The sequence below is a fragment of the Ranitomeya variabilis genome, chromosome 1 (assembly GCF_051348905.1).
Source record: "Ranitomeya variabilis isolate aRanVar5 chromosome 1, aRanVar5.hap1, whole genome shotgun sequence".
Taxonomy (NCBI): domain Eukaryota; kingdom Metazoa; phylum Chordata; class Amphibia; order Anura; family Dendrobatidae; genus Ranitomeya; species Ranitomeya variabilis.
The window spans coordinates 386,013,308-386,035,211 of NC_135232.1; the positions used below are offsets into that span (position 1 = coordinate 386,013,308).

At 43.1% G+C, this 21,904-nt stretch overlaps 1 protein-coding gene across 1 annotated transcript in view; it reads left to right on the plus strand.

Annotated features, from left to right (window-relative positions):
• The window catches only part of CEMIP2 (cell migration inducing hyaluronidase 2), a 142,917-nt gene that overhangs the window by 93,260 nt on the left and 27,753 nt on the right, over nt 1-21,904 (plus strand). Inside the window, exons 15-16 of the mRNA XM_077249053.1 lie at nt 13,470-13,625; nt 16,436-16,613. Of these exons, the coding sequence (XP_077105168.1) occupies nt 13,470-13,625; nt 16,436-16,613 (334 nt within the window). The remainder of the gene's footprint in view (nt 1-13,469; nt 13,626-16,435; nt 16,614-21,904) is intronic.

Sequence of the window (21,904 nt, forward strand, 5' to 3'; positions counted from 1 at the left end):
CCCGTACAAGATATTGGAGATTCTTAACCCTGTGTCCTTTCGTTTGGACCTCCCTGCATCTTTTTCTATTCATAATGTCTTCCATCGGTCATTGTTACGCAGGTATGAGGTACCGGTTGTGCCTTCCGTTGAGCCTCCTGCTCCGGTGTTGGTTGAGGGTGAGTTGGAGTACGTTGTCGAGAAGATCTTGGACTCCCGTGTTTCCAGACGGAGACTTCAGTATCTGGTCAAGTGGAAGGGCTACGGTCAGGAGGATAACTCTTGGGTGACAGCCTCTGATGTTCATGCCTCCGATTTGGTCTGTGCCTTTCATAGGGCTCATCCTGATCGCCCTGGTGGTTCTGGTGAGGGTTCGGTGCCCCTTCCTTGAGGGGGGGGTACTGTTGTGAATTTGGTTTCTGGGCTCCCCCGGTGGTTTCTGGTGGTACTGCACTTGTGTGCTTCATCTCCTCTGTTCACCTGTTTTCCATCAGTATGTGGGAGTTTTCTATTTAGCCTTGCTCCTCAGTCATTTCTATGCCGGCCAACAATGTTACCAGAAGCCTTTCTGTTGCATGTTCCTGCTCCTAGACTACTATCAGCTAAGTTGGACTTGTTGTCCTAAGTTTGTTTTGCATTTTTGTTCCAGTTCTCTGTGATTGAATATTTCTGAGGCTGGAAGCTCTTGTGAGCTGAAATTGCCACTCTGGTGTCATGAGTTGATATTAGAGTCTTAAAGTAATTTCAGGATGGTATTTTGAAAGGGTTTTCAGCTGACCGTGAAGTTCCCTTTCTGTCTTCCTACTATCTAGTAAGCGGACCTCAATTTGCTAAACCTATCTTCATACTTCGTATGTCATTTTCCTCTGAAATCACCGCCAATATATGTGGGGGCTACTGTCTGCCTTTTGGGGAAAATTTCTCTAGAGGTAAGCCAGGTCTGTATTTTCCTCTGCTAGGGTCAGTCAGTTCTCCGGCTGGCGCTGGGCGTCTAGGGATAAAACGTAGGCACGCTTGTTATGACCCCAATGGCGAGGGTCTCAGAGGAACGTGGAAGTCTACAGAATACAAAAATCCAGCTCATAGGGCAGTGGTAACTGGGTTGACCATATATCTACTCCTAACGCCAACACTAGAAGTAGCCGGGGATCATTCCTACGTTGATTCTAGATGACACGCGCCAGCCGGAGAATCTAGCTACCCCTAGTAGAGGAAAACAAAGACCTTTCTTGCCTCCAGAGAAGGGGACCCCAAAGCTGGATAGAAGCCCCCCACAAATAATGACGGTGAGGTAAGAGGAAATGACAAACACAGAAATGAACCAGGTTTAGCACAGAGAGGCCCGCTTACTGATAGCAGAATAAAGAAAGGTAACTTATATGGTCAACAAAAACCCTATCAAAATCCACACTGGAAATTCAAGAACCCCCGAACCGTCTAACGGTCCGGGGGGAGAACACCAGCCCTCTAGAGCTTCCAGCAAAGGTCAGGATATAGATTTGGAACAAGCTGGACAAAAATACAAAACCAAAACAAATAGCAAAAAGCAAAAGGCAGACTTAGCTGATATAACTGGAACCAGGATCAGTAGACAAGAGCACAGCAGACTAGCTCTGATAACTACGTTGCCAGGCATTGAACTGAAGGTCCAGGGAGCTTATATAGCAACACCCCTAACTAACGACCCAGGTGCGGATAAAAGGAATGACAGAAAAACCAGAGTCAAAAAACTAGTAACCACTAGAGGGAGCAAAAAGCAAATTCACAACAGTACCCCCCCCTTAGTGAGGGGTCACCGAACCCTCACCACGACCACCAGGGCGATCAGGATGAGCGGCATGAAAGGCACGAACTAAATCGGCCGCATGAACATCAGAGGCGACCACCCAGGAATTATCCTCCTGACCATAGCCCTTCCACTTGACCAGGTACTGAAGCCTCCGCCTGGAGAGGCGAGAATCCAAGATCTTCTCCACCACGTACTCCAACTCGCCCTCAACCAACACCGGAGCAGGAGGCTCAGCAGAAGGAACTACAGGCACAATGTACCGCCGCAACAAGGACCTATGAAATACATTGTGAATAGCAAACGACACAGGAAGATCCAGACGAAAAGATGCAGGATTAAGGATTTCCAATATCTTGTAAGGCCCAATAAAACGAGGTTTAAATTTGGGAGAGGAGACCTTCATAGGAACAAAGCGGGAAGAAAGCCATACCAAATCCCCAACGCGTAGTTGGGGACCCACACCGCGACGGCGGTTGGCAAAGCGCTGAGCCTTCTCCTGTGACAACTTCAAGTTGTCCACCACATGATTCCAGATCTGCTGCAACCTATCCACCACAGAATCCACCCCAGGACAGTCAGAAGGCTCCACATGACCCGAAGAAAAGCGAGGATGGAAACCAGAGTTGCAGAAAAAAGGCGAAACCAAGGTGGCGGAACTAGCCCGATTATTAAGGGCAAACTCAGCCAACGGCAAGAATGTCACCCAATCGTCCTGATCAGCAGAGACAAAACACCTCAAATAAGCCTCCAAAGTCTGATTGGTTCGCTCCGTCTGTCCATTAGTCTGAGGATGGAAAGCAGACGAAAACGACAAATCAATGCCCATCCTACTACAAAAGGATCGCCAGAACCTAGAAACGAACTGGGATCCTCTGTCTGACACAATATTCTCAGGGATGCCGTGCAAACGAACCACGTTCTGGAAAAACACAGGAACCAGATCGGAAGAGGAAGGCAGCTTAGGCAAAGGAACCAAATGGACCATCTTGGAGAAGCGATCACATATCACCCAGATAACGGACATGCCCTGAGATAGCGGAAGATCAGAAATGAAATCCATGGAGATATGTGTCCAAGGTCTCTTCGGGACAGGCAAGGGCAAGAGCAAACCGCTGGCACGAGAACAGCAAGGCTTAGCTCGAGCACAAGTCCCACAGGACTGCACAAATGACCGCACATCCCTTGACAAACAAAGAATTTTCACGCAAAATTTTAAAGACCAACCTGACCTGCTCCACATGCGAATCCCAATTATCAGAAAAAACCAAAATATCATCCAGATAAACAATCAAAAATTTATCCAGATACTTCCGGAAAATGTCATGCATAAAGGACTGAAAAACTGACCGCACATCCCTTGACAAGGAAGGCCACCAAAAGGACCTGGCCACCAGATCTCTGGTGCCAAAAATTCCCGGGTGACCTGCCAACACCGAGGAATGAACCTCGGAAATGACTCTGCTGGTCCACTTATCCGGGACAAACAGTCTGTCAGGTGGACAAGACTCAGGCCTATCAGCCTGAAATCTCTGCAACACACGTCGCAGATCCGGAGAAATAGCTGACAAGATAACTCCATCTTTAAGAATACCAACAGGATCAGTGACTCCAGGAGCATCAGGCACAAAGCTCCTAGAAAGAGCATCGGCCTTCACATTCTTTGAACCTGGTAAATACGAGACAACAAAATCAAAGCGGGAGAAAAACAATGACCAGCGGGCCTGTCTCGGATTAAGGCGTTTAGCAGACTCGAGATACATCAGATTTTTGTGATCAGTCAAGACCACCACACGATGCTTAGCACCCTCGAGCCAATGACGCCACTCCTCAAATGCCCATTTCATGGCCAACAACTCCCGATTGCCCACATCATAATTTCGCTCGGCAGGCGAAAACTTCCTAGAGAAAAAGGCACAAGGTTTCATAACAGAGCAACCAGGGCCTCTCTGCGACAAAACGGCCCCTGCCCCAATCTCCGAAGCATCCACCTCAACCTGAAAGGGAAGTGAGACGTCAGGCTGGCACAAAACAGGCGCCGAAGTAAACCGGCGTTTCAACTCCTGGAAAGCCTCCACGGCAGCAGGAGCCCAGTTAGCTACATCGGAGCCCTTCTTGGTCATATCCGTCAAAGGTTTCACAATGCTAGAAAAATTAGCGATAAAACGACGGTAGAAGTTAGCGAAGCCCAAGAACTTCTGAAGACTCTTAACTGACGAGGGCTGAGTCCAATCAAGAATAGCTCGGACCTTGACTGGGTCCATCTCCACAGCAGAAGGGGAAAAAATGAACCCCAAAAAGGGAACCTTCTGTACACCAAAGAGACACTTTGAGCCCTTGACAAACAAAGAATTTTCACGCAAAATTTTAAAGACCAACCTGACCTGCTCCACATGCGAATCCCAATTATCAGAAAAAACCAAAATATCATCCAGATAAACAATCAAAAATTTATCCAGATACTTCCGGAAAATGTCATGCATAAAGGACTGAAAAACTGAAGGCGCATTGGAGAGCCCAAAAGGCATCACTAAGTACTCAAAATGACCTTCGGGCGTATTGAATGCGGTTTTCCATTCATCACCTTGCTTAATGCACACAAGGTTGTACGCACCACGAAGGTCTATCTTGGTGAACCACTTGGCACCCTTAATCCGGGCAAACAAGTCAGACAACAGCGGTAAAGGATACTGAAATTTGACAGTGATCTTATTCAAAAGCCGATAATCAATACAAGGTCTCAAAGATCCGTCCTTTTTTGCCACAAAAAAGAATCCCGCACCAAGAGGGGAAGAAGACGGACGAATATGTCCTTTCTCCAGAGACTCCTTGATATATGAACGCATAGCGGTATGTTCAGGTACCGACAGATTAAACAGTCTTCCCTTAGGAAATTTACTGCCCGGGATCAAATCTATAGCACAGTCACAGTCCCTATGAGGAGGCAGTGCACTGGACTCAGACTCACTGAAGACATCCTGATAATCAGACAAATACTCCGGAACTTCCGAAGGCGTAGAAGAAGCAATAGACACAGGCAGGGAATCCCCATGAATACCACGACAGCCCCAACTTGAGACTGACATAGCCTTCCAGTCCAGGACTGGATTATGGGTCTGTAACCATGGCAGCCCTAAAACAACCAAATCATGCATTTTATGTAAAACCAGGAAACGTATCACCTCGCGGTGTTCAGGAGTCATGCACATGGTAACCTGTGTCCAATACTGCGGTTTATTTGCTGCCAATGGTGTAGCATCAATACCCCTAAGAGGAATAGGATTTTCTAATGGTTCAAGAGTAAAACCACAGCGCTTAGCAAATGAGAGATCCATGAGACTCAGGGCAGCACCTGAATCTACAAACGCCATGACAGGATAAGATGACAGTGAGCAAATCAAAGTTACAGACAGAATAAATTTAGGTTGCAAATTACCAACGGTGACAGGACTAACAACCTTAGCTATACGTTTAGAGCATGCTGAGATAACATGTGTAGAATCACCACAGTAGTAGCACAAGCCATTCTGGCGTCTATGAATTTTCCGCTCATTTCTAGTCAGGATTCTATCACATTGCATTAAATCAGGTGTCTGTTCAGACAACACCATGAGGGAATTTGCGGTTTTTCTATCACATTGCACCGAATTAGGTGTCTGTTCAGACAACACCATGAGGGAATTTGCGGTTTTGCGCTCCCGCAACCGCCGGTCAATTTGAATAGCCAGTGCCATAGTATCATTCAGACCTGTGGGAATGGGAAAACCCACCATAACATTCTTAATGGCTTCAGAAAGGCCATTTCTAAAATTAGCGGCCAGTGCACACTCGTTCCAATGTGTCAGCACGGACCATTTCCGAAATTTTTGGCAATACACTTCAGCCTCGTCCTGCCCCTGAGACATAGCCAGCAAGGCCTTTTCTGCCTGAATCTCAAGATTGGGTTCCTCATAAAGTAAACCGAGCGCCAGAAAAAACGCATCAAGATCAGCCAATGCCGGATCTCCTGGCGCCAGCGAAAAAGCCCAATCCTGAGGGTCGCCCCGTAAGAACGAAATAACAATTTTTACTTGCTGAGCAGAATCTCCAGATGAACAGGGTCTCAGGGACAAAAACAATTTACAATTATTCACGAAATTCCTAAACTTAAACCTGTCTCCGGAAAACAGTTCAGGAATCGGTATTTTAGGTTCTGACCTAGGATTTCTGATAACATAGTCTTGTATGCCCTGCACACGAGTAGCCAGCTGGTCCACACTTGTAATCAAGGTCTGGACATTCATGTCTGCAGCAAGCATAGCCACTCTGAGGTAAAGGGGAAGAAGAAAAAAAAAAAAAACTCAGAATCTTCTTTCTTATAATCCCTCTTCTGCAATGCATTAAACATTTAATACGGGCCTGGCAAACTGTTATGACCCCAATGGCGAGGGTCTCAGAGGAACGTGGAAGTCTGCAGAATACAAAAATCCAGCTCATAGGGCAGTGGTAACTGGGTTGACCATATATCTACTCCTAACGCCAACACTAGAAGTAGCCGGGGATCATTCCTACGTTGATTCTAGATGACACGCGCCAGCCGGAGAATCTAGCTACCCCTAGTAGAGGAAAACAAAGACCTTTCTTGCCTCCAGAGAAGGGGACCCCAAAGCTGGATAGAAGCCCCCCACAAATAATGACGGTGAGGTAAGAGGAAATGACAAACACAGAAATGAACCAGGTTTAGCACAGAGAGGCCCGCTTACTGATAGCAGAATAAAGAAAGGTAACTTATATGGTCAACAAAAACCCTATCAAAATCCACACTGGAAATTCAAGAACCCCCGAACCGTCTAACGGTCCGGGGGGAGAACACCAGCCCCCTAGAGCTTCCAGCAAAGGTCAGGATATAGATTTGGAACAAGCTGGACAAAAATACAAAACCAAAACAAATAGCAAAAAGCAAAAGGCAGACTTAGCTGATATAACTGGAACCAGGATCAGTAGACAAGAGCACAGCAGACTAGCTCTGATAACTACGTTGCCAGGCATTGAACTGAAGGTCCAGGGAGCTTATATAGCAACACCCCTAACTAACGACCCAGGTGCGGATAAAAGGAATGACAGAAAAACCAGAGTCAAAAAACTAGTAACCACTAGAGGGAGCAAAAAGCAAATTCACAACACACGCTACCCGGCCACTGTTAGTTGTGCGGTAGGTTTAGCTCATGGTCAGCTCGAGTTCCCATCTTCCAAGAACTAGTCCTTTTGTATGCTTAATTACGTTCTCTTGCCATTGAGAACCATGACATTCTATACCTGTTGGCATATGTGTCCAAACAATGACCGTATAAAAAAAATTTAAGCAGAACCCAAAAATACGAGTGCGGGTGTGATAAACTGTTGATCTTTAAAAATAAGATCGACCAGACAAGGCAAGTCTTCATTGTTCAACCACCACAACCCCTTTGTATACCAGACCAATGCCCAAACCCCATAACATCCCTATCCAACATCACTGAAGGGGGGCTTAACTGTCTCCTCTCCAAATCGCACTTCACCACCTGTGCGCTCGACCCCATCCCATCCCACCTCCTCCCCAACCTCACCACCACACTGATCCCATCCCTAACCCACCTGTTCAACCTATCACTAACTTCTGGCACCTTCCCTTCTGATGTCATTGATTGCGATAGATAGGTCAGGTAAGGAAGATCTGTGGGATGGAGGAAAGATGATGAGTTCAGATTTGTCCACATTGAGTTTGAGGAAGTGAGAAGAGAAGGAGGATATGGCTGATAGGCACTCTGGGATTCTGGACAGCAGAGCGGTGACGTCTGGGCCAGAGAGGTAGATCTGAGTGTCATCAGCATAGAGGTGGTACTGGAATCCATTGGACTTTATGAGTTGTCCCAAGCCAAGTGTATAGATTGAGAAGAGTAGGGGTCCTAGAACAGAGCCTTGGGGGACTCCAACAGAGAGAGGGTGGGATGAGGAGGTAGTGTGGGAGTGGGAGACGCTGAATGTGTGGTTGGAAAGGTACGAGGCGATCCAGGATAGGGCGAGGTCTTTGATGCCAAAGGAGGAGAGGATCTGTAGTAGGAGGCAGTGGTCAACCGTGTCAAAAGCAGAGGACAGGTCTAGAAGGAGGAGTACAGAGTATTGTCCGTTAGCTTTGGCGGTAAGTAGGTCGTTAGTGATTTTGGTCAGGGCAGTCTCAGTTGAGTGATGGGGGCGGAAAACAGATTGTAGATTGTCAAAGAGCAAGTTAGATGAGAGGTGGGAGGAAAGTTCAGCATGGACGTGCTGCTCCACACTCGGATCCTTCAGACGGAGCCTGAAAACACATCTCTTCAGGAAAGCCTACAGCCTGCACTGACCCCGCTGCCTCCTCATCACTACCGAAGCTACCGCCTCACCAACACCGGAGCTCCTGCAACCCCCAACCTACTGTCTCCTTCCCCATAATCCTGCAGAATGTAAGCCCGCAAGGGCAGGGTCCTCGCCCCTCTGTATCAGTCTGTCATTGTAAGTGTGTCTACTGTAAGTGATATCTGTAACTTGTATGTAACCCCTTCTCATGTACAGCACCATGGAATCAATGGTGCTATATAAATAAATAAATAATAATAATAATAAATAGTGCTCTTATGGAAGACTTGGCATGAAAATTGATACAAAGTTCTTATGGAGGTACAGGCAACTGATGGTAGTTATGAGTTGCTTGTCCACTGAAGTGATGGTATTAAAATATGGCCCTTGGACCATTGTCTTAATTTTTTTTCCCTAGTTTTGATGAATTGTTATCCGGTCTTTGGGAGTTCTCCCAATAAATGACTATCAATTAATCTGTTGCATTCTCCTTCTCAACCTTATTTGAATGGGTGTAAGCTGCAATACCAGACATGGCCTATAGACCAGATGCAGACAGGTTTTTTCCCTAACATTAGACCACCCCTTTAATGCTATATTTAGTAAGAAAATGCTCCTTGTATAAATGACTGGCCGCATATAAAATGATGGCGTTCGTGCTTGAATTCCCCCATTTGCTGTTTTCTGCTTTTTGCAATGATTCGGGTGTGAGTTGCACATGTTATAGGAAGTTATGCTGCTGATTTCCTGACTTCATTAGTTGGCAACGTTCCCAGACTACCACTACTACAACAAACAGAATATGTCTAAATGGTTTCCAGTTCTGTAACATTAAGGAGATCACATAGAAGGAGTCTTTACACTTTCTACCAGCAGCCAAGTGTTTACATAGTGACTTCCCATCTACATGAATTCTCACGCTGCTGACTGGAGTAACTAGGCACGAGTTGGCACTACCGTATATATATATTTTTTCTTTTAGTAACAATATGTTCGAGTAGACATGGGTTTATTTTCATTTCATAGGTCCAGTGATATTATAGTTCTATGAGTTAAGGAAGCACTCGCTGTAAATCTGTGTGACATGGGTTCACACTGCGTTAGCAGCAGCCCGTTCAGCACATACGCTAACGGGCTGCTGCTAGCGCAAGTGCCGGCGTTTGCATCCCGCTAGCGCAGATAGAGCTCTGCTAGCTCTATGTGCACTAGCAGTGACTGACCCGGAAACGTTGCAGCCCGCGTCTCTGGGTCCGTCACTCAATGACGGCATATCGCTAGCGCATGCCCATTGTGGGCGTGCGCTAGCGATGCGTCCGCCATTGCATTCAATGGCGGCGTTAACGGACTACGTTACACCGCGTTATGCCGCAGTGTAACGTAGTCCGTTAAACGGGTCACACTAATGCAGTGTGAACCCCGGTGTCACACTTGCCTCAATACCAGGCACTGTCGCCGTCACTCAGGACCGGAGTGTGCGGCTGTGTGTATTTCTATGCAGCTGAACACTCCGGTCCCGAGTGCTGGCGGCAGTGCCGGATATTGATGTGAGAGACTCGCGCAAGTTTCTCACATTGCACTCGCAAGTGTGACACCGGCCTAAATAATATACTCCCCTACGGCTGCATTCTCCGGTGTCAGCGCCACTCTTCTCTGCTTGTCACTGACGTAACCTCTATTCTGACTAGCCGCCTCATTTTTTCATGAGCCGGGAGTCTACTTTACAATGAAAGCCTATGGAACCTTATTCTGATTCTCCATATTGTTTCATTGTAAAAGTCACATCCCGGACACAGAGCGCAATGTGACCCGGACAGTCTGTAGAGCAGTGTTGTCTGAGGTTTAGAAGAGTGGCGCTGCACACCGGAGAATGCATCGGTAGGAGAGTATATTAACACACACAGTACATACATGTACACATACATTTACTGCATAAAGTGGGCATGCAGATGATTTTACTCTATACACTTCCAAGTTGTGAGATCCCGACACGCAGAGCAGGAGCCCACAATCCACAGCCCCCTTTTATCTCGCTAAGTGCAAGATCTCGTGCTTAGAACGAACATTGCTGCCACATTATGTAGACGAGTTATCACTTATTATAGATGCAACTGATGGGTAATATAATAGCGCTATATAAAAATAAAGATTATTTAAGATTTATTTATGGGTAACCTAATGCCGTAGCGCTGGTTTAGTTAATCGTGATAACCCACAAGATCATGTTGTTGGACCGTAAATGGCACTCAGATTATGAAGTATAAGGGTATACAAAAATTAGTGCTTACAGGAGGTAACTTTATATGTATACCAATAATATAAATTTTATTTTCGATATTAAAACCATCGGAAAATTCACTCCGCAATAAATAGCCCAATTATCACTAGAACAGACACTCACCATTTTTAATTTATATACTTTCTAAGAAAGAAATGGTGAGCAAAGTGGCAAGAGTGTAGTCACAGATTAATATATGTGGGGAAGGAATATAAGCCAAAGGAGACGCAAGGCTGAGGAACCTATAGCTTCACTAGCCGGTCCCTATAATGAAGAAAACCCTGCCTTATTGTGGAGGTTAGCACCCCCACTCACCGAAGACTATCCCGAAGAATAATCCCTGGAAACTTCCCTACCAATAAACATGACCAATAAATGCAAACCAACTTCATACTTTGTGGTGACTGTTTTAGGTAGATCTTCTGTTGGTACAATTTCAGATGGAAGAACCTAGGTTTCAGAGCTCAACACGTTTTCCCCATTAGTGTGCAGGGTTCATCAGCAGATTAAAAAGTAGTCTTATTTACCTATAGCCACAAACAGAAAGTGCAGTAATATGTAAAGAGCTCCTGTCCTCTCCAGTTGGGCATCGGGAGATTTATATTGAACAAAGAATGCCTACTTCTGGTTTAAGAAGTCCGAAATTGTTACACTATGGAACACGTGCGCTCACTAGATCGGGCCCCAGCGTGTGCTAAACTTCATTGGGGAGGAAGTCGGCGGCCAAAAGCGCACTCGCACCATTAATACACCATTAATATGCCCTTGGCGACATATCAAGAGAGAGACTTATTTAAATTAGAATTAAAAATGGATGAAAGCATAGTTACATAGGTTGAACCTGATGGACCTAGGTCTTTTCAACCTTTCTCCACCAATCATACATTTTATCACAAAATAAACTACTACTCACAATGATGTGTTCTAAAAATAGACAAAACTATACATAATTAGAATAGCAGATTCCATGATCGGATCAATCACTAGGAAGAGCGGAATAGAATAATTGGACGTCATGTGTGTGTGCATATGTGTATATACAGTTATATGAAAAGGTTTGGGCACCCCTATTAATCTTAAGCTTAATGTTTTATAAAAATTGTTTTTTTTTGCAACAGCTATTTCAGTTTCATATATCTAATAACTGTTGGACACAGTAATGTTTCTGCCTTGAAATGAGGTTTATTGTACTAACAGAAAATGTGAAATGTGCATTTAAACAAAATTTGACAGGTGCATAAGTATGGGCACCTCACCAGAAAAGTGACATTAATATTTAGTAGATCCTCCTTTTGCAAAAATAACAGCCTCTAGTCGCTTCCTGTAGCTTTTAATGAGTTCCTGGATCCTGGATGAAGGTATTTTTGACCATTCCTCTTTACAAAACAATTCCAGTTCAGTTAAGTTTGATGGTCGCCGAGCATGGACAGCCCTCTTCAAATGATCCCACAGATGTTCAATGATATTCAGGTCTGGGGACTGGGACGGCCATTCCAGAACAGTGTAATTGTTCCTCTGCATGAATGCCTGAGTAGATTTGGAGCGGTGTTTTGGATCATTGTCTTGCTGAAAGATCCATCCCCTGCGTAACTTCAACTTTGTCACTGATTCATGAAGATTATTGTCAAGAATCTGCTGATACTGAGAGGAATCCATGCGTCCCTCAACTTTAACAAGATTCCCGGTGCCGGCATTGGCTACAGAGCCCCAAAGCATGATGGAACCTCCACCAAATTTTACTGTGGGTAGCAAGTGTTTTTCTTGGAATGCTGTGTTTTTTTGTCGCCATGCATCACGCCTTTTTGTATGACCAAACAACTCAATCTTGGTTTCATCAGTCCACAGGACCTTCTTCCAAAAAGAAATTGGCTTGTCCAAATGTGCTTTTGCAGAAACGGCTTCTTTCGCATCACTCTCCCATACAGTTTCTTGTGCAAAGTGCGTTGTATAGTTGACCAATGCCCAGTGACACCATCTGCAGCAAGTTGATGCTGCAGCTCTCTGGAGGTTGTCTGAGGATTGTCCTTGACTGATCTCGCCATTCTTCTTCTCTGCCTTTCTGATGTTTTTCTTGGCCTGCCACTTCTGGCCTTAACAAGAACTGTACCTGTGTTCTTCCATTTCCTTACTATGTTCCTCACAGTGGAAATTGACAGGTTAAATCTCTGAGACCTCTTTTTGTATCCTTCCCCTGAACAACTATGGTGAATAATCTTTGTTTTCAGATCATTTGACAGTTGTTTTGAGGAGCCCATGATGCCACTCTTCAGAGGAGATTCAAACAGGAGAACAACTTGCAAGTGGCCACTTTAAGTAGCTTTTCTCATTGATTGCATACACCTGGCTATAAAGTTCAAAGCTCAATGAGGTTACAAAACCAAGAAAAGTGCTTTAGTAAGTCAGTAAAAAGTAGGTAGGAGTATTTAAAACAAGAAAATGATAAGGGTGCCCATACTTATGCACCTGTCAAATTTTGTTTGAATGCAGATTGCACATTTTCTGTTAGTACAATAAACCTCATTTCAAGGCAGAAACATTACTGTGTCCAACAGTTATTAGATATATGAAACTGAAATAGCTGTTGCAAAAAAAACAATTTTTATAAAACATTAAGCTTAAGATTAACAGGGGTACTCAAACTTTTTCATATAACTGTATGTGTATATGTGTGTATATATCTATATATCTCGTACAGACAAAGTTTGGACACCTTCTCATTTAAAGATTTTTCTGTATTTTCATTACTATGAAAATTGTAAATCATAAAAAAGGGCACGTATAAGCACCTTGGAAATGCATAAAATATATATATACAATTTTTTTTTTTTTTTTTTTTTTTTTTTAATAAATGCATTTCCAATGTACTGATGTCCCTTTTTTGTGATTTTCTTCCCGTGGCATTATGGTTCTCGGTAATTGTATTGGTAGGTAATGATATTTAGTAAAATCACCTGTTTTCTTAAATAAATAAAATGATTTCCCCCCTGTCCAGGTATATTTTATATAGGTACTTATAGGTACTTACATGTGTGCATGGCTGTTTCTTTCCATTCACCTAATAATCCTTTTCCTTTTCCACAGTGATGGAAGCTTTCTAAAAGATGAAGGCTCCAGCCAGGAAGTTTCTGAATCTCTGTTTATAGGTGAGAGTAGAAATTATGGATCTCAAGGAGGCCAAAACAAATATTGGGGGACTGGAGGAGTCTATGGTAGAAATCGCACACTTCCTAGAAACAGGTATGATTAAACTCTGCACGTATGATTTATACATTCTGTGACTTGGGCATTCACCTATTCATACTAATAGATATATGTATGCCTAAATATTCATACATAGACACTAATATGTATACAAGCTCTATACATAATAAAGTGTGTATGTGCATATATATGTAAACAGTGCATGATTACAAAAAATGATTAATTTTTTTTTGTACTGTATATGTATGTCATACTTTAAGTTCTATCCATCTAATTAACTCATGGGTGTTATTAATTAACAGGGTGGATAGTGCTTCATATGGAAAGACCATACAGAAATTGGATCCATCTTTCTCAGTGTGAGAGTTATACTGTGGCTTGGCATGCGTGGAAACTGCTTTCCCATAGCTATCTTAGATGTGTGTTGGGGGTAGTGGCTTGTGAACATATTTAGAATAAGCACAGTATTAAAAATGAATGAAGACCATCGTTAAAAGTAGACGTCATAAATTATGGTCTGCATGCTTTCCATGTATATATTTGTGTTCTGGTGTGAATTAATACAATGCTCTCTCATTTCTGAGTACTTTCGGAAACTGTTTAAAAAAAAAAAAAAAAAAGTACAATATAAGAATGTTGTGGCTTATGGCCGAAAACGCACATCTATAAAATGCGGACCATTTATGCAGTCCCTGACCTGAGCTAAGGCATATAGAAAGCAGTTGGCTCAGGTGAGGAGGTCCCTGCTCAGGCCGGGTATTGCAATCCAACTTGATACGTGTTTTCACCTACAGTTAGATTGGTTGTATTATGTGCAAAATAACAGCATCTAAGATCATACAACATGGGGATGAAAAATTCTTGACTAGGTGTAGGCGAGTAATGGGCAACTAGCAGAATTGGTAGTCATAGCATACTTTCTGTTAATTGGGAGTCATTGATTTATTTATTGAAAAGAGGGGGTGTTTTAATTAATAGCAGTGGGCAGCTCAGTTAGAGGTCATTCATTCTGTGAAGAAATGGGTGTCAAATGTGAGTGGAGACGGGAAAACAAATAAAGAAATGCAAGAAAATAATTAGATTTCCAATGCTATGTAATATAAATACTGAATTCAAGCCTCAATACGCAGTGAAGCCCGTAAAACATGGAGGTGCAGGCATAAGTGATCTCTCATGCCCCAGAGATTACATTCACTATGCTAAATTAAACAATGTTCTTCTAAAGTGTAGACCTGGTGACCCTGGACTAAGGGTCATTGATCAGATGAGTCCATAGGTCGTAGAGGGTGAAAGATTTGTGGCTATTTAACAAGATGAACATGTTGTGGGTTTGAAAATCCACAGTATGCCATAAATTGTGCAAAACGGGAATAGTTACTCAAGTGAGGTAAGGCGATAGGCCAGTCTAAAGAAGCGCGCTTTTAGTGTGCGCTTAGAACGGTGTCAAGAGCTCACATCGGAATTTGGAATCTAGTTTTAGTGTTCTAGAGCTCACCTGGAAGCCCTGGGCATCACTGAGATGGTCTACCTATAATACTACTAGCTAGATGCTTCATATGTGGCAGATGCCCTGTTGTGTTGCCTCAATTTCCTGTAACTGCAATGTCTGGAGCACGCACCGATTTACAGCTAAACATTTAGATGGAGCTGTCAATTACTGACTGTAGCACTTAGTGGTGTGACAGCCAGGGGCCTGATAAATGGCCCTATATCTAAAGTCTAGGAGTTACAATACAAGTTAAGCTTCAATTGAAAGAACTGCAATACCAAAATGCTGCAGAATAGTAATAAAAAACAAAAGCTCGTATAAATAGTCAACTGTTATCACAGCCCATTCATGCTAAAAAGCAAGGAGTTGTGTGTTCACACATATGAGGTGGAGCACTAGCAATTTATCTGATTGCGATTTTGGTTGCCTGTGCACTGCATGCTTGTCAGAGCGATCCTCCTCTGAGCACCTTGAAGAAAGGGGTCAATGTCTTTGGTCATAGAAAATAAACCGAAAAGCACCGCTTGCCACTTGGCTTGTTATAGGGTCCGAACAATATTGCCCAGTGCATGGTCCTTGCTTGCTCACAGCAAAAGGTAATCCCCAAGCATGTATTCAAGTTTAGCACTTGGGATTGAAGTCTCTTGTAACTTTATTCACATATTCATAAAACCCTCATATGGAGTGATCATTATAACATGTGCAAAATGTCATCTTTGGTGATGAAAGTACTCAAATATCATAAAATGCTGTCCTGTATAACCACTTATCAAAAGAAAGTAAGGTAATTGGATTCATCATGTATACAGGTAATTATTGTAACACGCCTAGTATCTGACATGGCCTAATGGTATTTCTTATTAATGACAATACACAGTAATGAAATATAAATAATAAAAAAAAAAACATTGCCATGTCCACAAAGATTTATCAAAAGATAACAGCATATATTGTACAGTGTAAATCCTAATTTACATTTAAATACCAGAATTATACTAATATATATTATAGATTTTATTTTTTCCTTTTTGTCATTACTTACCTGAAAAATTATAATAAAAAAAGGCTTTAAAATGTGATGCACCTCAGCATGGTATCGCGAAAAACTGCACTATATCATGTCACAGCATGCAAAAAAGAAAAACAAACAGACAAGTACTAATATGGTTATGTTGATGTAAAAATTAAAAAGTTATAACTCTTGAAACAACGGAAGGACAAACGAGAGGCGCTAAAATGAGTTTTAATTCATGATTATTGGTACAAGATGAACCTTTTTCTCCTGCACATCTTTTAGCACCCAAACGGATGGAACATCATCTGAAACAGATTTTTATTTATTTTGTTTGTCTTTCAGAACTTTCCCAATCAGAGGCTTTCAGATTTATGATGGGCCCATTCGTCTTAAAAAGAGTACTTTTAAAAACTTTGTGCCAACATCTGACCGATACACAAGTGCAATTGGCTTTCTGATGAAGAATCCTTGGCAACTCACCCCAAGGAATAATGTTTCATTCCTTAAGTTTGGAGCAAATGTAAGTGTCTATTTCTAATTTATTCATTTTCTTTTCCCACATTTGTTTTCTACAAAGTGTCACTTTGTAGGTGGTTCTTTAAAGTGTAACAGCATTTTTCATTTAACCCCTTCATGCCGCGGCCCTTTTTCGTTTTTGTGTTTTCGTTTTTCGCTCCCCTCCTTCCCAGAGCCATAACTTTTTTATTTTTCTGTCAATATGGCCATGTGAGGGCTTATTTTTTGCGGGACGAGTTGTACTTTTGAACGACATCATTGGTTTTAGCATGTCGTGTACTAGAAAACGGGAAAAAAATTCCAAGTGCGGTGAAATTGCAAAAAAAGTGCAATCCCACACTTGTTTTTTGCTTGGCTATTTTGCTAGGTTCACTAAATGCTAAAACTGACCTGCCATTATGATTCTCTAGGTCATTACGAGTTCATAGACACCTAACATGACCAGGTTATTTTTTATCCAAGTGGTGAAAAAAAATTCCAAACTTTGCTTAAAAAAAAAAAAAAAAAAAAGTGCCATTTTCCAATACCCGTAGCGTCTCCATTTTTCGTGATCTGGGGTCGGGTGAGGGCTTATTTTTTGCGTGCTGAGCTGGCGTTTTTAATGATACCATTTTGGCGCAGATATGTTCTTTTGATCGCCCGTTATTGCATTTTAACGCAATGTCGCGGCGACCAAAAAAACGTAATTCTGGCGTTTCGGATTTTTTTCTCGCTACGCTGTTTAGCGATCAGGTTAATGCTTTTTTTTAATTGATAGATCGGGCGATTCTGAACGCGGCTATACCAAATATGTGTAGGTTTTTTTTTTTTTTTATTGTTTTATTTAGGATGGGGCGAAAGGGGGGTGATTTAAACTTTTATATTTTTAATATTTTTTTCACATTTTTAAAAACTTTTTTTTCCCACTTTTGCCATGCTTCTATAGCCTCCATAGGAGGCTAGAAGCAGGCACAGCCCGATCGGCTCTGCTACATAACAGCGATCATCAGATCGCTGTTATGTAGCTCAAATGCAGGTGTGCTGTGAGCGCCGACCACAGGGGGGCGCTCACAGCCACCGGCGATCAGTAACCATAGAGGTCTCAAGGACCTCTATGGTTACCTTCCTGACTCATCGCCGACCCCCGATCATGTGACGGGGGTCGGCGATGACGTCATATCCGGCCGCCCGGCCGGATGCGGTAGTTAAATGCCGCTGTCTGAGTTTGACAGCGGCATTTAACAGGTTAATAGCGGCGGGTGAATAGCGATTTCACCCGCCGCTATTGCGCGCACATGTCAGCTGTTCAAAACAGCTGACATGTCGCGACTTTGATGTGCGCTCACCGCCGGAGCGCACATCAAAGCAGGGGATGCGACATGCGCAGTACATGTACGGCGCATGTCGCGAAGGGGTTAAAGGGTAAGTCCAGAGGGTGGAAAATTTGTGGCAATCTAAGGTTTGTGCACATTAGTTCTTTCAGGTGGCTTCCGCTCTAAAAATTGCTTTAAAAAACTCTTCAAATAAACGCTCAAAAGAATTAATTTATGAACATGAAGTCATTTTTACATAGAAATTCATATTTCCAGGTCATCCACCTGACAGCACCATGGAGGTTGTCCTTCTTATCCATAGTGGGACAGGAAACCACGAGAAATCACCATCGGTGATTTTCCAAGGTACCACATCTGGATGGATGCAAAAAGAATAGTTTATTCAAATAACAAAACAAGATACAAATGTTACATCACATTAGTTTTTAGAGATTTAGCATAGGGAGGGAAACTAGTAGTGCTGTCAGGATGGATTCCTGGAAATACAATTACCGGTAGGTCTAATTACAGTTTTCCAGGTCATCCACCTGACCGCACCATGGAGAAGTACCAAAGCAGATTGGTTCTTGGGGTGGGACTACTGCCTGGAGTACCTTCCTGCCAAACCCTAGTTGTGTCGACATTACATCTAGTTTATAATGTTTGGAAAAGGTACTAAGATTAGACCAGGACGCGGCGTTGCAAATTTGATCTGCTGAAGCCCCCCCCCCTCTCTGCCCATGAGGCTGCCATTGATCTAGACGAATGTGCCTTGATACTGTCTGGGGGATTGTTTCCCTGAATCTTATAAGCTGAAATGATTGTGGATCTAATCCACCTTGCGATAGTAGATTTAGACGCTTTTCTACCTCTGTTTGGGCCTCTGAATTGAACAAAAAGATTATTATCCTGTCTCCAGGGTGCAGTCACTTCTAGATATTTAAGGACTGTTTCCCTTACATCTAGGTTATGGTAGAACATTTCCTTTTTGATTTTTAGGTGACTGGAAAAAAGAGGGAAGTATGACTTCCTGATTCATATTTGACTCCTAGATCACTTTCGGGAGAAAGGCTGTAATCAAGTTTCAAAACCAACCTGTCGTTAAAGACCTGTAAATAAGGATCCTGGTTATAAAGAGCCAGGAGCTCACCCAGCCTCTTCGCCGAAGTGATGGCTACAAGGAAAACCGTTTTTAGGGACAATTCACTAATCTCTAGTTCGCTCCCTAAATCATACGGATGTTTACACAGTACGTTAAGGACCAAATTTAGGTCCCACGGTGGGACCGTTTTCCTTATTAATGGTTTTAATCTCGCAACCGCTCTGGAAAAATGACTTATCCAGGGATGGGACGATAATATAGAGTCGTAGAAGACACTAAGAGCCGCTATTTGCACCCTTAAAGTACTGGGCTTAAGACCTGCTTTAAAACCTGATTGTAAGAAGTCAAGAATTTTAGGAATATTGGGGTGATCAGTATCAACTGTCGCCTCTCCACAATAGCTGCAGAATTTTTTCCAAATTTTAGTATAGATGGAAGAAGTTACCGGCTTCCTACTTGCTTGTAGCGTGGAAATAACTTCATCAGACAAGCCTTTTGCTTTCAGAACCTGGCGTTCAGGATCCACGCCGACAACCGAAGAGCTTCTGGATTCTGATGGAAAATAGGTCCCTGATAAAGAAGGTCTCTCCTCCGAGGAAGAAAAATGGGGTCTTTCTGCTGACATCTTCTTTAGTAAGGGGAACCAACTCCTCCTTGGCCAGAACGGTACTACAAGAAGGACTCTGGCTTTGTCTTCTACTATTTTCCTGAGAACTTTTGGCACCAGCGCTAGAGGAGGGAATGCGTATAACAGGCCTCTGCTCCATGACTGGGAAAATGCATCGATCCCGGCTGGGTTCTCTTGAGGGTTCATTGAGTAAAAGGTGTTGACCTTAGCATTCTGTCTGGTTGCAAAGAGGTCTATGACTGGATTTCCCCAACGATGGCATAAGTCCGTATACTTCGTCGGTCAATTCCCATTCGGTCGACAAGACTGTCTTCCTGCTTAGGAAGTCCGCCATCTGGTTTCTGGTACCTTCTACATGAACTGCCGAAACTGAGAGCACTCTCTTCTCTGCCCATTTGAAGATTTGCTCTGCCAGGTTCTGCAGAGCCAAGTGCCTCAGACCACCTTGGTGACGAAGAAAAGCTACTGCTGTTGTGTTGTCCGATAGCACTTTCACATGTTTATTTTTCACCCAGGACTGGGCAGAGGATAGAACTTTCCAGACTGCGAGTAGCTCCCTGTAATTTGAGGACTCCTTGCTGTCTTTCTGACTCTACAGACCCTGGTAATACCTTCCCTGGATATGTCCTCCCCAGCCTTGCTGGCTTGCATCGGTGGTAATTATGACTTCGGGCGAATGAATCAAAGCCACCCCTTTCTTCAGATTTTTGGGATTTGTCCACCAGCGTAAGGAGGTCTTTACTCGAGGTGACAGATGAAACACCTTGTCCAATGACCCTTGTCGTCTGTCCCAGGAGACGAGAAGCTTTCTGAAGCCGTCGGGAGTGAAACTTACTCCAATTTACGCAAGGTATGCAGGACATCATTAGTCCCAGGACCTTCATGGCTTCCCTGATGGATACTCTGTTCTTCGTGAACTGACGGACTTTGTTTATTATGCCGGATAATTTCCCTTCTGGTAAAAAAGACATTCTTACACTTGAGTCTAGTATGACTCCAAGAAACTTTATTCTCTGTTTGGGTACTAGATCGGATTTTGACCAATTTACGATCCATCCCAAATTCTGCAGTGTGGAGATCAAAAACTGACAGTCGGTCCTGAGCTGATTTACAGTGTCTGCTATTACCAGGAAGTCGTCCAAATAAGGGACAACTATTATGTCCTGATTCCTTAGGTAGGCCACTACCTCTATCATAATTTTTGTAAAAACCCTTGGGGCTGAGGCTAGGCCGGAAGGTAGACAGCAAAACTGAAAATGGAAGATCCTGCCTTCTTTTTCTACTACAAACCTGAGATATTTCTGGTGGCCTGGGTAAATTGGGGCATGGTAGTACGCACTCTGTAAATCTAGAGTGCACATTACCCCTCCTTTCCCTAAGAGGGGAATCGTGGATTTTATAGATTCCATTTTGAATCTCTGGTATTTTACCCATGTGTTTAGATGTTTGAGATTTATGATTGTTCTTGATTCTCCGGAATGCTTTATTATGGAAAACGGACTCGAATAAAACCCCTGTCCTATTTCTTGGGGAGGCACCGGAATGATTGCAGCCGTTTTTAGAAGATCCTGAATGTCTACCCACATGGGAGAGGTTGAGATGAGGTGGGAGCTGGATATCAGGAATTTTTGTGGGGGGGACGAGGAGAATTCTATCCTGTATCCCTGAGAGATCAGTTGTAGGACCCACGGGCTTGTGGTAATCTCCTGCCAACCCCCCAGGAACCTGGTCAGGCGCCCCCCTACTCTGGTGGAGTCATTTCCTGTAGTATCCCAAGGTTGAACCAGAAAAGGTGGACTCTTTACCTTTTGGTTCTAGTGTCCCCTCCTTTTGGATGGCTCCACCTCCCTTGCTTCCCTTTCCCCCTATAGTCAGCTCTCTGGTTAAAACGGGGCCTACGAAAGGGCTGAAATTTTTTTGCGCTTATCCTCCGGAAACACCTTTTTTTTTTTCGTCTGAAGCCTTCTCTAAAATATCGTCCAAAACTGGACCAGAAACTCTTCCACCTGAAAATGGGATAGCACAAAGCTTATTTTTAGAATGCATATCCCCCGACCAGTGTTTGAGCCAGATGGCTCTTCTGGCTGCGTTTGATAGGGACTGACTCCTGGCCATGAACCTCATTGATTCTGCAGAAAAAAAAATAAATAAATAAATATATATATATATATATATATATATATATATATATATATATATATATATATATATATATATATATATATATATATATATATATATATATATACGCACAAACTCTAGGGGTTTTGGAT